At 34.4% G+C, this 18,426-nt stretch overlaps 1 protein-coding gene across 1 annotated transcript in view; it reads right to left on the reverse strand.

Annotated features, from left to right (window-relative positions):
- LOC136026684 (uncharacterized) overlaps window positions 1-18,426 on the reverse strand; it is a 136,592-nt gene that overhangs the window by 98,096 nt on the left and 20,070 nt on the right. The window contains exons 2-4 of the mRNA XM_065703428.1: window positions 9,798-9,898; window positions 5,126-5,234; window positions 2,531-2,618 (exon numbers count right to left, since the gene is read on the reverse strand). Of these exons, the coding sequence (XP_065559500.1) occupies window positions 2,531-2,618; window positions 5,126-5,234; window positions 9,798-9,898 (298 nt within the window). The remainder of the gene's footprint in view (window positions 1-2,530; window positions 2,619-5,125; window positions 5,235-9,797; window positions 9,899-18,426) is intronic.

An 18,426-nucleotide genomic window follows, 5' to 3' on the forward strand; every position in this document is an offset into this window, starting at 1 on the left:
TAGCTCAGTTATATAACTACCTGTGTTGGCGCAGTGGGTTTGACCTTAGCGTGGTAATACGGGACCCAGAGATGGGTCCCGAAACTGAAAAAAAACTAAAAACTAATAAAAAAAATAAAAAAGCTAAAAAACTAAAAAAACTAAAAAAACTAAAAAAAGGTAAAAAACTAAAAAAACTAAAAACTAAAAAAAAAGGAAAAAACTGAAAAATAAGCTAAAATAAAGGTAAAAACCAATAAAAAACTAAAAAAAAAACTGAAAAAACTAAAAAAAGGCAAAAACTACAAAAAAAAACTAAAAACTAATAAAAAAAGTAAAAAAGCTAAAAAACTAAAAAAACTAAAAAAACTAAAAAAAGGTAAAAAACTAAAAAAAATAAAAAATAAAAAAAAATAAAAAAAAAGGAAAAAACTGAAAAATAAGCTAAAATAAAGGTAAAAACCAATAAAAAACTAAAAAGAAAAAAAGGAAAAAACTAAAAAAAATTTTCATCTAAAAAACTAAAAAAAACTAAAAAAGGTAAAAACTAAAAGAACTAAAAAAGAAAAAAATAAATGACGAAACTCAAAGAGAAAGCGACCAGGACAAAAGGAATGTTCGATTAGCAATCAACAAAGCACCGGGACACAGGGAGTATAAATGACGACCAGGAACATAAAGGTAAAAACCAATAAAAAACTAAAAAGAAAAAAAGGAAAAAACTAAAAAAAAATTTCATCTAAAAAACTAAAAAAAACTAAAAAAGGTAAAAACTAAAAGAACTAAAAAAGAAAAAAATAAATGACGACACTCAAAGAGAAAGCGACCAGGACAAAAGGAATGTTCGATTAGCAATCAACAAAGCACCGGGACACAGGGAGTATAAATGACGACCAGGACATAAGTAAAAAAAAAAATTAACAAAACTAAAAAGAAGGTAAAAACTACAAAAAAACTAAAAAGAAAAAAAAACTAAAAACTAATAAAAAAACTAAAAAATCTAAAAATCTAAATAAACTAAAAAAGAAAAAAAAAGGAAAAAAATAAAGGAGAAAAACAAAACTAAAAAACGAATGTATATACAGACCGGTACACCGGGATACAAATGACGACCGGGACACAGGGAATATAAATGACGACCGGGACACAGGGACACAACTACAACGGGGACACCGGGGGAAACAGGGGGATATAAATGACGACCGGGACAAAAAAACTAAAAAGAAAAAAAACTAAAAACTAATAAAAAAACTAAAAAATCTAAAAATCTAAATAAGCTAAAAAAGAAAAAAAAGAAAAAAAATAAAGGAGAAAAACAAAATATTCACAGGTGGGACATAGGGACACAACTACAATGGCGCGTAACTATTATGGCGCGTAACGACTTACGCGCGCGGGGGGGCTTGGGGGGGGCGCGAAGCGCCCCCACCAACTAGGTGTTGGGGTGGCGCGAAGCGCCACCCCAACAGCTAGTATATATATATATATATATATATATATATATATATATATATATATATATATATATATATATATATATATATATATATATATATATATATATATATATATAAATATTATATTCCCTATGCTTTTAAGATTACAGAAAACTAGCGCTTTCTGAAAACACAAAAGTCAAGTATAAAAACTTCGCCTGAAAAAGCCATAATTAAGACTGGGGTTTATAAATCGCCTACTGACTAGCAGAAAATAGAAGACTACTGTAACAAAAGAGAATTGTAAACAAAACAAAAACCCCCCAAAAATGGTAATGCATTTTCGATATGTGCAAAGTTAAATTAAACCTAAGAACGAGCATAAATAAAGCTATGATAAGTGAATATCAAAACACACAAAAATTCCCTGATTTATTGAATTAAACCCAAAATAAACAGAAATTACAACAAATAGCAGTTGAGTGGTCACTCAGCTCGAACGCAACAAAATATTCCGTCAGTTGCCATTCCGTCAGCATGTTACCTGACTTTGAACTATTTTTGTTTCAGCAGAACATTAAGAAAAAGAATACTTATCAAAATAAACAAAAAAATCTTCCTTAGAATAAAGATGTTCCGACTAAATAAAAATTTAAAAAATCTATTGGCAATTTTTGAAGCAATATGATTAGCTTTCAATAAAGCGTAAAGAACCTTCGGGGAGGCCGTAGCCCTTCTTTAATTTTTGGTAATTTCTGTTTACTATTAAATTTTATAATTTTTGCCGTAGCCCTTCTTTAATTTTTGGTAATTTCTGTTTACTATTAAATTTTATAATTTTTGCTCGTTTTAGATTTCATTTATTCATACAGAGTGATTTTCAGTAGTTTAGGTTTTAATATTTTCCCCTTTTTCTGTTTCTTTCTTTATTTATATCTAGTCAACATAAGTTTATTTAAGACCTTTTGGTGAGATTTTTCTTTCAGAGGGGGAGGGGGGAGAATGGCTTTTTATTTGTTCAGTTAAAGAATATAATAATGAGGCAGACGCACAACAGTGTTTCCCCTGATGCTAAAAAAAATCAACATTGTCAAATAGAACAAAAAATTACTTACGGCTTTTAGGAGTTTAATTTCATCCAACGCTGTTTCCGTATAATGGGAGGCACTTTTTACCACTTTGAGAGCAACAAACCGTTTTGAGCTAAAATTCAAAAGAGATAATAGAAGAAGAATGAAGATTAATGTTATCAGGATAGTAGAAGGCAAAACAAGAGTAGAAATAACATTGAAATTCAAATTTCATATTGAAATGAAGTTACAAGCATCAAGAGGACGATAGTTGCGGTTGTAACATCTGAAGAAAGAAACCCTATACTTGAATCCAAAATCACTTCTAAAGTTTTTGTTTCAAACAATCAGATAATAAACTTTCCAGTCTCTAGCAATACAGCTGCCCCCTGTCAAAACCTAATATCTGCACAACACCAATATCTGCACAAGCCACTGACTCCGAAACATTTCTATCTGATTTACTTTCTGAGATACGACCTAGTATATTAAGGGATAAAAAAAAAATTCACCGGCTTATAATTACAAAATATAGCATAAGATAAGGCAAGACGAATTTCCTTTACCCGCTGCCGAACACGCACAAAAAGTAGAACACTGAAATAGAAAAGACAAGAACAGAAAATCGCGGAGGAAAAATCAACTTCTAAACAATACATACCATAGAATTAATCTAAATACTACTCGTGAATAACGCTAAATGGCACAAACTGAAACACACGACTTACATTTGCATTAAACACATTATACTCTACCTGTGTGAAAGGTAATATTTAAAAAAAATAAAACTATGTCTCCCAACACCAGGAATCTTCAACAAAAATGTCAATGTGCGACAGAATCCTGAACGAGCGAAAGCATACGCTTACCACAATTACACTTTATTGTAGCAGGTTTAGCACAGTTGGCAAAGAAACCCGTCAAGGTGTGTTCTACCTTGCACATATGAATATTCCACTTACCTGGACCATAAAAGAGCCCAAGATATTTCAGGGAAGTAGACTCCATAGTTGCTGTGCTTGCAACTAGAATCGATACGTACGAATGGCGCATTTAGTACCTGCGGTGTACCGCTGGTAGTAAAGACAAGAAACTCAGTTTTTGTAGCATTAAATACAAGTTCTAGCAGTTTATAACCTGAAGTTAGTGAGTCGAGGTTCGTCTATAAGACAGAGACTCAACCTAATATACAAGTAATTCTGCCTGAAAAAAAAGTCAAACCTGCCCTCTTCCAACGTTTTAGGACTATTGGCTCGACAAGATGATCCCTGGGGAAAAGAACACAAATCCCTAATCTTTCTTCTGACAAGAAATACAAAATCCAACATTTTTTGCAGATAAGACCTTGAAACCTCTATAGGATAGGAAGTTATTCACGCTTATTAGGCATTTCAAGTACAAACAAGAGAATTTGGTGAATTATTCGAGCGTCGATTAGATATTAGAAGCAAAAACTAAAACTACTAAACAATTCTCAGAGGAGATACCCCACCCCCTGCCTCCCTACCGGCTTCAGACATCAAACTATAATCAATTCAACCTATCAAGTTATATTCAGAATTTTACTATGAAAGGCACCAAGTCCTATTTTTTTTTCAATAATTTCTTTTTTCATTCAGAAAATTGTATTTAATGCATACCTAATTCTTTTTTTTTAATGACTCTATTTCTGATCTATTTGCAGATGTAGAGGGTGTATCATAACCAATCTACTTTCAAAGGTTTTAACAGAAGAAAAAAATAATTTGAGACTGATAGATTATAGAAAGTAAAAAAAAACCTTTAATATGAAGAAAAAAATTGACCTGAGCAAATGTTGTGAAATAGGAAGCATAGAAAGTATTTGCAATTTTGGGATTAACTAGCTTCGCCTATTCTTTTGATGAAAATGCTTGAGGCCTATATCTGATATAGTGCGAAATCGGAAGTTTCAAAGGCGGTATACTTCCATAAATCCTAATTTGGCACATATTGGGAGGTGTTATGGACCACTATTTTCCTTTCTTTTTTTATTATTCCTGTATGATTTAGTCGATTGAATAATGAATCCATGCACTATATCGTAAAAAAATCACTAGATTTAGAAAAACTAGACATTCCTTAAAAAATCCAGAAGACTTGTAAAATTCCCTAACAACCTTCAAAATTCCTATTACAGGGGGGAAATTCCTAAAATGGAAAAACTGATTGTGGTAACCAGTACTAGAGATATTTCACTTATTTTCGGAGGAATATCGTCACTAATGCAGTCGCAGTTTAAAAAATCCCCCTAAAGTTTAAGAGGCCTCACCCAACACTTGACTACAAAATAAAATGAAATTGCGCTCCAGTCTTCGAAGAATAGAATAAATTTGATTCAGTATATCCTAATTTAACATGCGCCTGGACAGTATCTCAGCCTGTCTTTTACCTGTCTAAGGTTACTACTTTCTATGTTCCTAGGATTCCAAAAATGTCCAATATACGTTAATTCCAGAAAATCCACCTTTAGTTAACAGGTAGCTTAAGGAAATGGGCAATAAATTTGCTCATTTTTGGGCAAAAGTGGATTATTTTTAAAAAGAAATTGGCAAACTCGAAAAAAAATTTCTCATTTTTCACCTTGAAATGAAAAAAAAAACAAATATAAAAGAGGCTTACTTCATGTCCCAGCAGAGCCAGACTGTACTGAAGTGACCCCATCCAAGTTTGCGTAATACGTTATATCGGCAATGAAAAACGTCTCCAATATTCACAGGATGATATCCACCTTAAAGAAAGAAAATTCTCATATTCTCTGGAATCCAGCCAAATTCAGAAAGAGAATTCAGAAAAGGCAAAGATTACAGAAAATAAAGATTCACTAGTATATAATTGGAAGAGAGCGAAGCAAACGATAAGCAGTGACTAGGGGGCGGACTTTATTTCATGTCGCCAGATCATAGGACCAGGTAACACTTTTAACAAATCAGAGCATAGTATACATTTTCCTCCGAAACCCTATTTTCAGGCCGCCACAGATCCAGGACGTAGTTGGATACGAATTGTGTATATTATCGTTTTGAGTAGACATGTTCAAGTCTTCCAGAAACCGTGTTCAACCATACTTTATACCAATAAGTATTTATTATTTTCTTTAACAATCAAGAGGACTGATTTAATGGTTAAAAAGGTCATTCAACCGCAAAACTTCGTACCCATGGTGCCACACTTTTACCAAGAAAATAAAAACAACCAAAGATCAGTTTTAAGCGACCTTCAGTCTCAATCAAAGTTGTAAATTCCAAACACGTTTATTTAATTTGTTATTATTATAAGGACATTCGTTATTATTTTTATCTTTGAATCTATATTTCAATTCAAGAAACACTTCAAAGCTAATGAAAAGGCGATAACAAACCTGAAACGAGCAGAAATAGATATACAATAAATCGAATTCAAAAACGAATAGAGATTAGAATTAAACATAAAGATAAACCTGAGACTAAAAGAGACTACCATAATAGTGTTGGGCGAATTGAATATCGATATATCAAAGAAAATATCGATATCGAAACGCAAATATCGATATCGAAAACGATTTTGTTTCGGATTCTTTTGGTATCTACCGGTGAACATACAGCAGAAAAGATCCAACAGAGAAAATTGTTTCGTAAATGGTCGAGAAGAAGAATAATGTGTCCAAAAAATTGACTATCTATGCTGATACACAGCATGCACAGCTGTATCCAGAAGTTGGCATAGCCTGTTTGCAAACTATGTTTAGTGAGAACTATCAAACGTTGCTGAGAGCCAACGAAAGGCTTGGCTAGATAAAATACCTTCCAGGCTTATAGGCCTTGATCAGATTACACTCGTCAAGGTTGCCACACACTTCAATTAATGTTTCAAGAAATTACATATTACCCCTGACGATCTTCTCCAAATTGAGAGAAAAATAGCAAGAGACATGGAATCGGCCTTACTGGAATCTGTATCAACAGATGCAAGTGTCAGGACAGACCCTGCGATTCAGCCACTACAGAATCAAGCCAGTTTGTGGAGATTACGTGATGAAGTTTCAGTAGTACCCTATGGGATATTTTACGCAGAAGAAAATTTCCATTGAGACATTGGGAGGGAAGAATTTCCAGGAAACTTTTTCCACGGAGGGAGTATTTCCGGCATGATTTGAAAAATGGTTAGAGATTAAAAGAAAAACAAGTTCTTTAATAAACGAAAGTTGGCTCAAAAGAATTTTTCAGGTGGAATTGTCCGGAAGAAGTTTCCCGGTGGGAATTTTCACCAGGGATGGAATTGTCTGGGGAAAGGGGTTCTTACTTTGGGGAATCAAAGACTTTCCAAGGAGGAATTTTCTGGGGGGGGAGGATTCTCAATAGAGAGAAAATACGGATTTTCTGGCATTATTTGAAAAACAATTTTTTCAACTAAAAGTAAGGAACAACATCCAAAGTTAAAGCGAACCCAAATTGTCTCGTGTATGAGCAGTGGGCCCCTCTCGTCAATGCCTCGTTTTTTACGCATATTTTAACTTTTTTCCCAATTATTAAGAAGAACTCCTGAAAGAAAAGAGTCCGTTTAATTAGAGTAAGGAGATTTTTTAAATACAAAAGAAATTTTTGATGTGAAGAGGGAGGTATTGAGGAGGGGTTATCCCCCTCATGCACAGAACAATTTCTGATTTCTGGGGGGAGGGGGTGGAAGGACGGTTAATTCGGAAAAATTAGAAAAAATGAGAAATTTTGATCATACGAACGGGTGGTCGGATCTTAATGAAATTTGATATTTAGAAGGACTTCATGTCTCAGAGCTCTTAGTTTAAATTTTGACCGGATCCAGGGACATTGGTGGGAGTTGGAGGGGGAAACCGGGAATCTTGGAAAACGCTTAGAGTGGAGAGATCGGGGAATGGGTGATCGGATCTTACTGACACTTGATGTAAGGAAAGATGTCATGTCTCGGATGCTTCTCAATTCTGATCGGATTCGGTGACATTGGGGAGTGGAGGAGGAAAACGGAAATCTTGGAAACCGGAAATCTTTGAAACTGGAAATCTTGGGAAAGGCATAAAAGCTGAGAGATCAAGATGAAACGTGATGGAAAGAATAAGCACAAGTTCTAGATACGTGATTGACTTAACCAGACCAGATCCGATCGCTTTTGGGGAGTTGGGGTGATTTCTAGCGCTTTGGCGCGTTCGAGATAGATGCGTGATTGACATAACCGGGCCGGATCCAATCTCTCATCACAAGTTCCATAAAAGCTCTTAGCTCTTGTTCATTGTAGCAAAACAAAATTTTAATGCTAACAAATTTTAAGCTGGAAAAAACTAACAATATCTGGAAACAAATACAGTTGGAAGAACCGGTTTTATTATTTCAGTTTTACAGACATTTTCTTCGTTCCAAGGTGTAGAAAATGCCATAGCTAAGTAAAACTTTAAAACATCAATTAGTAATTTTCTACGTAACCTCTATTTTTATACGAACTAATAGCATAATTTGAGGTCCTTATCCCTGGAGCAAATTAATTGATTACCCCCTACTCCCAACGAATGTTTTCTTTTATCTATTTATAGACTATTTCGATCCAAATGGCTATTTTGAAATTTATTTATGGTAGCATGCAGGGGTGCCCAGGGACAGATTGGGCGTCGGAGGAGTATCAGTTTACCCTTCAAAGGGTCTTAATTTTAAACAAAGACATTCGGGTTCAGAATTTCTTATCGAATGATTCCTTTCTCAATTTCCTACAGCCATCCCTTCAATAAGATGAACTTTAAAAATATAAAGAATATATGGAAGATATATGGTCCTTTGCTAATTCAAAGCTATTGCGTTCGATATTATTTTATTTTGATAGGGCTTTTTCGCTCTCCAAAAGTGAGCTTGAAGAAAAAATCTTTGCTTTGAATAGGTGATCAGCATTTCCCTCTGTAGATGAAGTGCAACAGCCTTCGAGTCCAAAAGGCAGCATTACCAGGCCAGGCGTAAACAGCGCAAAACTGAATTACAAAGTTGTTTTTGTAGCAACAACAACAACAACAACAACAAAAATATTCATTATAAAATAAAGTTTTTTTTTTGCTCGCTCAATATGCCAATTTGCAAAACACAAGGATTGTCATATACATTTAAAGGGGCAACATTTTTTTCGAATCACCCACTGAAATCTTCTCATTCTAGAGTGGACAGATAGATTTTTATTTTCATCTCAAGCGTTAGATAATTTTCTCGTACGAGAGAAATTTGCAATTTGGCACGTTTTTGAAAGTCTGTCCAAGAGCACAGATGTGTTCTTTTTGGAAGCATCGAGTATGTCCCAAGTAAAAATAAGATCCTTAAAAGATCCAACACCCTTTACGAAAAAGACATATACACATAGAACGCAGTCATATGCAGGAGGTAGTTAAGCTTCTTTTTTACAACTTTAATCCTACTGAACAAATTCATCGTATTTAAAGACATAAAAAAGCAACCAATTTAATAAGCAAAAATTTTTAACATTTTTTCATCATTTAATTCGTATAATACAATGAAAAAAGCAGTTTACATTCTTTCAAACCACGCAACCTTCGTTCTACACGTATAAACATACGTAGAACACAGATATATGAAGGAGGTGGTAAAAGCTCCTTTTTACAACTTTAATCATCTTAAACACATTCATCATACTTGAACACAAAAAAGGAACACATTAAAACAGAAAAAATGTTCAATGTTTTTTCACCACATAATTGGTACAATATAACAAAAACTAGCAGAGTAAATTCTTTCAAATTATGCACCCTTTAATTTACAAAAAACCTCGTACACAGTTATATGCAAGAGGTAGTTTAGCTTCTTCTTTTTTTAAATTTTTTTTTTTCAACTTTATTGCTCTTGAACAAATTCTTAGTATTTAAACACACAAAAAAGCAACACATTCAGAAAGCAAAAATCCCCAACATCTTTTAACTCTTGGTACAATGTAGAGAAAACTAGCTGTGTGAGTTCCTTCAAATCGGGCGCTTCTCATTTTAAAAATTTAGTGGGTCAACTTGCATATTGCTATCTCACGACAAGACTAGCCTAAAACTTAAAAGGAGGGGGAGTTGTAAGCGGTGAGAAAATAAAATTTCAATCAAAATTTTCAAAATGATTTTTCTAAAAATGTACACAGCTATCCTTACTATATGTCATTTTGCCCAATGATTCACATAATGAACATTAAACTATAATTAAAAATTAATTGGTTTGTCTCTCATAAGGGCCAGTAGTGACCTTCAGTAGGATGTCGGGAGTCAGAAAATACCTTTTTAAATTCAAAATCAGGCAGTCATACAAAAACTCACCTTTGCAATAATCCTTAGAATCTTCTTGCTCATCGTCATCAGATTCAAAAATTTCTTCTTCTTCATCCTCAGTTGGAACAGATATTGACGCTCTATTTTCTCTAGAAAACAATATAAGTTATTAGACAATTTTAGCATTCATTAGAGGCGCCAAGAAGTATTTTCTACGGAAAAAAAACAAAAATGGCGTCGTTTTCTAAAGCGACGTGATACTGTTAAAAACCTCGTTTTATCGTTAAAAAATCCCCGTTAAAAAATATTAACCTCAAATTTTGAAGAGTCAAGTTTCAATATTCAATCATTTACTGAGTAGAAGGAAGCAGCAAAGCTCTAGAAAAAAGGTGGGATTTCATTTAACCTTTCTCCCAAGGTTTTGGTATAGCCATTGTACTGCAATTCATTTTGCCATCTAACAACAGATACCTATTCCACGAAATCAAACAGTTCAAGGTAACCAACTGTAGTAAGGAGCGACCCGGCTCAATAGTAACCAAAACTCTAAAAAACTGAATTTTGATACCAATAGTTACATCAAAAGAATTACATTTTTATGCTGATTTTAGATATATAACTTTCATCCATTAGTCTTACCCATCAAAAGTTACGAGCCTGAGAAAGTTCGTCTTATTTTAGACAATAGGGGGAAACACTCTCTAAAAGTCAAAGAATTTTGACTTAAAAAAATTACACCATCAAATTCAGCATATCAGAGAGCCCTACTGTAGAAGTTTTATCATGAGGGAAGAGAATTTCCGTGAAGGGGGCGCAGGATTTTCTTGCATTATTTAAAAAAACAATGAGAAAATAAATAAAAACAACTTTTTTCAGCTGGAATTTAAGAGCAGCATTAAAAACTAAAACGAACAGAAATTATTACGTATATAAGGGGGTCCGTCTCCTCCACAATACCTCACTCTGTACGCTAAAGTATTTGTAGTAATTTCAACTACTTATTCTACGGCCTTTGTGATTCAGGGGTCATTCTTAAAGAATTGGGACAAAATTCAAGCTTTAGTGTAAAGGGCGAGGTATTGACAAGGGGGTCAACCCTCTTATATCTATCTATCTATATATATATATATATATATATATATATATATATATATATATATATATATATATATATATATATATATATATATATATATATATATATATAGTTCTCTCTGTGTGTGTGTGTCGAGTGACATCATGTTTGTGTGTTGGTTGATTGACGAAATTACACACCGGGACATCGGGACACAAATGACGACCGGGACACCGGGACATAGGGAATATAAATGACGACCGGGACACTCAAAGAGAAAGCGACCGGGACACAAGGAATGTTCGATTAGCAATCACAATCAACAAAGCACCGGGACACAAATGACGACCGGGACACAGGGAATATAAATGACGACCAGGACACTCAAAGAGAAATTACAGACCGGGACACCGGAACACAAATGATGACCGGGACAAAAATGACGACCGGGACACCGGGAATGTAAATGACGACCGCGACACTCAAAGAGAAATTACAGACTGGGACACCGGGACACAAATGACGACCGGGACACAGGGAAACAACAACAACGGGGACGCCAGGGGGCACAGGGGGATATATAAATGACGACAGGGACACAGGGAATGTTCGATTAGCAATCACCATCAACAAAGCTCAAGGGCAATCATTAGAATAATGAGGTATAGATCTGAATACAGATTGTTTTTCCCATGGACAATTATATGTTGCATGTTCAAGAGTCAGTAAACCTGACAATCTATTTATATGCACAATGGGACAGCCAAGAATGTTGTACATTCTCAAGTTTTACGTAGTTAAAAATATATATATATATATATATATATATATATATATATATATATATATATATATATATATATATATATATATATATATATATATATATATATATATATATATATATATATATATATATATATATATATATATATATATATATCACAGGTGGGACACAGGGACACAACTACAATGGCGCGTAACTAATATGGCGCGTAACGACTTGCACGCGCTTGGGGAGGGGGCGCGAAGTGCCCCCACCAACTAGGTGTTGGGGTGGCGCGAAGCGCCACCCCAACAGCTAGTACGTAATAAAAATATACAAATATAGGAGTTTGTTCCGTAAGTTACGTATATTTATTACAAATAAAAACGTTCGTAAAAAAATTAAAAAAGTTCTAGTTGCCTTTTTAAGTAACCAAAAATTAGAGGGCAACTAGGCCTCCTCTCCCACCCCCTATTCCTTCAAAATCGTCCGATCAAAACTATGAAAAAGCCATTGAGCCAAAAAAAATATACAAATTTTGTTTGAATTATTCATATGCGGTAAACCAAAATCAAAACATGCATTAATTTAAAAACGTTCAGAAATTAAATAGAAAAAAACAAGTTTTTTTTCAGCTGCAAGTATGGAGCGACATTAAAACTTAAAACGAACAGAAATTATTCCGCATATGAAAGGGGTTGTCCCCTCCTCAACGCCTCACCCTTTACGCTAAAGTCTTATACTGTTTTAAAAAGTAGAGTTGTGAGAAAGAGTCAAACTTTAGGGTAAAGAGCGGGCGTTGAGGAGGGGAAAACACCTTTCATATACGGAATAATTTCTGTTCCCTTTAAGTTTTAATGTTGCTCCTTACTTGCAGTTAAAAAAAACTTGCTTTTTTTTATTTAATCAACAACGAACACGAAGTCAGTTTAAAAGAATTATCCTCCGAGTCAGACATATCAATGTTGCATTTTCCTTTTGAATATGATATTTTCAAAGGAAAATTTTTTCAAGATAAAGGCGTGAAAAAATTTAGAAAAGTATAAGCACCAGTATTAAGTTATCTTTTTTTAAAGACATGCTAAAACTGAAATTGTTAAGGGTCAAACATGCAGTATATATAGGGATTCCATTTTTTTCGAACTTTTAAAGATGAGAAATGTATTTAGGAAAATTGCAAAGAACAAATTCACCAGCTCGAAATATAATGTTTCAGCCTATATGACAGAGCGAAATTCCTCGTCTTTCAGGAGCAAAAGCTGACGGGGGCCATACGTACATCAAAGGGTTAAGTTTGATGGATCTAAATCCTCCACGATGCGTAAATATTATATTACCTCTTCAGACCATATAATATATATTTCTATCATTGGACCCCCCCCCCTTTCTCGGAAATAACTTTAAATCTTCCCGATCCCCAAAATGAACGCGAAAGATAATGACCCAAACGTCCTTTCTAACGATGGAAAATGCTTTGGAACTGATCATGTGGAATATTTTCTTTGCAGTGCGAGGCAACGAAGGAAATTCCCTCGATAGAACTTTTATATTACGAGACAGAAATGTTCCGTTTATCCGGTCATTTATGAACTGTAATTTGAGAGTATTTCATAACAAGAGGAAGAGAATTTATTATGGGATCAAAACCCATAATAACAAACACTATAGAACTGACTTAGTAAAGAGCAATATGTACCATATTGTATTAATTGCTTTTTTATTATTATTCAAAGAAAATATTTATCATGAGCCCCACAAATCATTAAAAAGCATTAAGATAGCAGTTTGATGCCCAAAATGAAAAGCCCAAGCAAAAAGTTTCACGTATAATGCCTAATTCTCACTACAGTTGACATTAAAGGTTTTATAAGATAGTCCGATTATAAATGAGGGCTAATATTGCGATACATATTGCGATAATATTGCGATATCTACATATAAAATGAGAAGTTGCTACGTATTTTCAAGAATATTTTGTCGTTCACTGAAGCTAAATACGAGGCATGTTTTTATGTTTTTACGAGGCATGTTTAAATACGAGGCACGTATAATGCCTAATTCTCACTACAGTTGACATTAAAGGTTTTATAAGATTGTCCGATTATAAATGAGGGCTAATATTGCGATACAGATATCTACATATAAAATGAAAAGTTGCTACGTATTTTCAAGAATATTTTGTCGTTCACTGAAGCTAAATACGAGGCATGTTTTTAAAGTGAGTTCCGTTTGAACATAACTACACAATGAAATATTATTTTTAAAAAGTAAATTATTCTCAAAAAGTGCATACTTTACCCTTTTTAACGGCATAGTTGCCAAGCTTGTTAAAACACTTATCATACCTCTCAACTTTTTCAAAGTAACCTCTTCATAAAAACTTGCCAGCAGCTCCGATAACCAAAATTCACTGCCGTTTTACGTCGTCATCATTTTAACGGTTGTCACTGAGGTGTTACTTGAGGTAGAGAAACGGATGGTAATCGCTCCGCGTAAGATCAGCACTGTTAAGTGAACGGTTTAGAACTTCCCATCCAAAACTGTCCAACAAATTGTCGGTCTGACCTGCCGTGTGAGGTCATGCATTGCCATGAAGAAGGAAAAATCCCTTTGTAAGCACGCTAAGTTTTTTCTCTCTCTTTTTTCTGAATTGCTATGCGAAGCATTCCGAGGATATGGGAGTATGCTTCTGCATTGATCTTTGATCACGAACATATGACCGAGATCTGAGGACGGCCAGCACCTCACTAATATCTGAATGGGAAGACATCATCGCTGCAGCACCAATGCGAGACGATTGGAGAGGCTTTGTCGACGCCCTATGCGCCACCGATGGCTCTGGAGGAACTAAGGTCTAAGGTTCTGCATTGATAGTGCTTCCCCGGTGCATGATGTCGACCAGCAAAACACCCTACCTATTCAAAAACACGATGACCATAATTTTACGCTGAGATAGACTCTGTTTAGCCTTCAACTTTACAGGGGTGTATATGTGTTTCCATTCCATGTTCTGTTGCCTCGAATTGGGTGCGACAAGCGAAACTCATGTTTCGTCTCCAGTTCAACTGGTTTTCACCTCATTTGAAATAATTACAATGATGATGACGAAAACACGGCAGTAAACTCTTGGTTACCAGAAAAGGCAGCAAGTTTTTATGGAGAAAATACTTTAAAATTAGCTGAGAGGGATGATAAGTGTTTGAAGAAGGTCGCCAACTATGCCGTTAAATAGAGTAAAGCAAGTACTTCCTGAAAATAAAATTTACTTTTTTTGAAATAATCTTTCGTTGTGTAGTTATGTTCAAACGAATCTTACTTTAAAAACAAACCTCATTTCTAAGATTTTCGGAGCTTGTTCTATTAAAAAAAGAGAATAATATGAAAATAGAGAAGTCCAAAATCATTGTGTGGCTACTTGTATCGTAACCCCTGATATTACTACCAGATTCTTGCATAATTAGTATTAACTGCTATTATTGCTATTCAGACTATTAACCAAAAGTTCAACTAATAATGTATACAACTATGTATATTAGAAAATAAAGAGAGAAATTAATTTTGCAGAATTAATGACTGGATTATAATACTGAATTAAAATTTCCACTTAAAAATTTCATTTAGAATCCATTAAAGCATAAATGACACTCTAGTCTTTCAGAGGATTGAAAAGCGTCAACGCCAAACTTATTTGTGGCGAAAAATTGCCTGAAATGCATTTGTTTCACATATGTAGAAGAACAAAACTTCCAATTTAAGTAACATATTAAATATAAAAAAACTAGTTTTTTTTAAACTGAAAGTAAGGAGCGACATTAAAACTTAAAACGAACAGAAATTACTCCGTATATGAAATGGGTTGTCCCCTCCGCAATCCCTAACTGTTACCGCTAAAGCCGTTAATTGTTTTTAAAGTAGAATTGTGGCAAAGAGTCAAACTTTAGCGCAAAGAGTCAAACTTTAGCGCGAAGAGCGAAGGATTACGGAGGGGACAACCCATTTCATATACGGAGTAATTTCTGTTCGTTTTAAGTTTTAATGTCGCTCCTTACTTTCAGCTAAAAAAAACTAGTTTTTTTTATTTAATTCCTGAACGTTTTTGAATTAATGCATGTTTGATTTTGGCTCTCCAAACATACATTATTAAAATGATATTTGCATATTAATTCTTGTTTTGGCTAAATGGCTTTCTCTTAGTTTTGATCAGACGATTTCGAGAAATAAGGGGTGGGGAAGGAGGCCTAGTTGCCTTCCAATTTTTCGGTTACTTAAAAAGACAATTAGAACTTTTAATTCTTAACGAACGTTTTTATTAGTAAAAAATATACGTAACTTAAGAATTAACTAACGTAACAAACTTTTATATTCTTATATTTTTATTATGTATATGAGGGGGTTTGTACCCTCGTTAATACCTCGCTCTTTACACTAAATCGTAAGGTTTGTCCCAATTCTTTAAGAATGACCCCTGAATCAGAAAGGCCGCAGAATAAATAGTTGAAATTACTAAAAATACTTTAGCATAAAGAGCGAGGTATTTATCTCCTCCTAAATACCTCACTCATTATGCTAAAGTATTTTTAGAACCTCTCATATGCGTAATAATCTCTGTTCGTTTTAAGCTTCAATGCTACTCCTTACTTTCAATTGAAAAAAAGTTTTCATGTTTATTTTTTCATTGTTTTTTTTTATAGTAATGCTACAAAATCCTCCGCCCTTTTCATTGAATTTTTTTTCCCCAATGGCATATTCCTCCAAAAAGAGATCCTCCCACATAGCCCCCTCCCCTCAACCCCACCGTCAAACCAAAAAAATCCTCCTGAAAACGTCTGTACACTTCCCAATAACCATTACTTTATGTAAACACTGGTCAAAGTTTGTAACTTGCAGCCCCTTCCCCAGGGATTGTGGGGGAGTAAGTAGTTCCCAAAGACATAGTTATTATGGTTTTTGACTATACGGAACAAAATGGCTATCTCAACGTTTTGATCCGTTGACATTGGGAAAAAATGAGCGTGGGAGGGGGCCTAGGTGCCCTCCAATTTTTTTGGTCACTTAAAAATGGATTAGAACTTTTCATTTCCGTTAGAATGAGCCCTCTTGCGACATTCTAAGACCACTTGGTCGATACGATGACCCCTGGGGAAAAGAAAAAAAAACAAATAAACACGCACCCGTGATTTGTCTTCTGGCAAAAAATACGAAATTCCACATTTTTGTGGATAGGAGCTAGAAATTTTTGTTATAGGGTTCACTGATACGCCGAATTCGATGGTGTGATTTTCGTTAAGATTCTATGACTTTTAGGGGGTGTTTCCCCCTTTTTTCCAAAATAAGGCAAATTTTCTCAGGCTCAACTTTTGATGAGAAAGACTAAATTTGATGAAACTTACATATTTAAAATCAGCATAAAAATCCAATTCTTTTGATGTATCTTTTAGCATCAAAATTCCGTTATTTAGAGCTTCGTTTACTATTGAACCGGGTCGCTCCTTACTACAGTTCGTTACCACGAACTGTTTGATTAGCGTATTGCAAAACAAAAATTACACAATGGGCTTTGATGGGGAAATGGGGTCAAGGAGCGGCAAAAAAAGACTCATTTGTGGCAGTATCTGTTCCTTTTAAGTTCGATCGTCTTTTTCATTGTAACTTCTGTTAGTTTTGGACATTTTTCTTCAAACTAAATTTGTCATCTAATATAAGTCAATTTCTCCCCACTTAGGTTTTATATTCACTTTCTAGATTTCTTGAAAAAAAAATGTGTATTTTCTTATCTAACGATGCACAAAAACAAGATATGAGCATTTACGATTGTAAATTATTAAATTACATGCAAACTGGTGGTTAGCTTGGGTACCAAGTTTTATTTTTTACAGAGGATGGTAGACACCATATTTCAACATAAAGTGGGAAAAAATGATTTCAATACACAAAGGAACTGCATTATGGACCCTATATAGCATTACCAACATTTTCCTGAAGGATACAGATGAAACAGTCACACCAAGCAGTGAGCTATAAACTCCAACCTTAAGTTTGGACCAAGGACGATGTACTAAAACGTTCAAAGGGATTTGTTGATCCAGGCAACCTCTCAAAACCTGATTTTATTGTTTCTATAATTTCCCACGGTTGATATTTTTAAACCATTTTCCACAGTTCTGAATTTGAACATCTCCAACCCTGTACTAACACGTTCAAGAGATTTCTGGATCCAGGCAACCTCTCAAAACCTGTTTTTAGTGTTCCTGATTTCCCACAGTTGATATTTTTAAACCAGTTCCCATTGTTCTGAACTTGAAATCTCCAACCCTGTACAAAACGTTCAAAGGGATTTCTGGATCCATCCAACCTCTCAAAATCTGATTTTAGTGTTTCTATAATTTCCCACGGTTAATATTTTTAAACCATTTTCCACTGTTCTGAATTTGAACATCTCCAACCCTGTACTAACACGTTCAAAGGGATTTCTGGATCCAGGCAACCTCTCAAGACCTGATTTTAGTGTTTCTATAATTTCCCACGGTTAATATTTTTAAACCATTTTCCACTGTTGTGAATATGAACATCTCCAACCCTGTACTAACACGTTCAAAGGGATTTCTGGATCCAGGCAACCTCTCAAGACCTGATTTTAGTGTTTTTAAAATTTCCTACGATTGATATATTTAAACTATTTTCCACTGTTGTGAATATGAACATCTCCAACCCTGTACTAACACGTTCCAAGGGATTTCTGGATCCATCCAACCTTTCAAAACCAGATTTTAATGTTTCTATAATTTCCCAAGGTTGATATTTTTTACAATTTTCATTGTTCTGAATTTGAACCTCTC

This window comes from Artemia franciscana, chromosome 4 (assembly GCF_032884065.1).
Source record: "Artemia franciscana chromosome 4, ASM3288406v1, whole genome shotgun sequence".
Lineage (NCBI taxonomy): Eukaryota > Metazoa > Arthropoda > Branchiopoda > Anostraca > Artemiidae > Artemia > Artemia franciscana.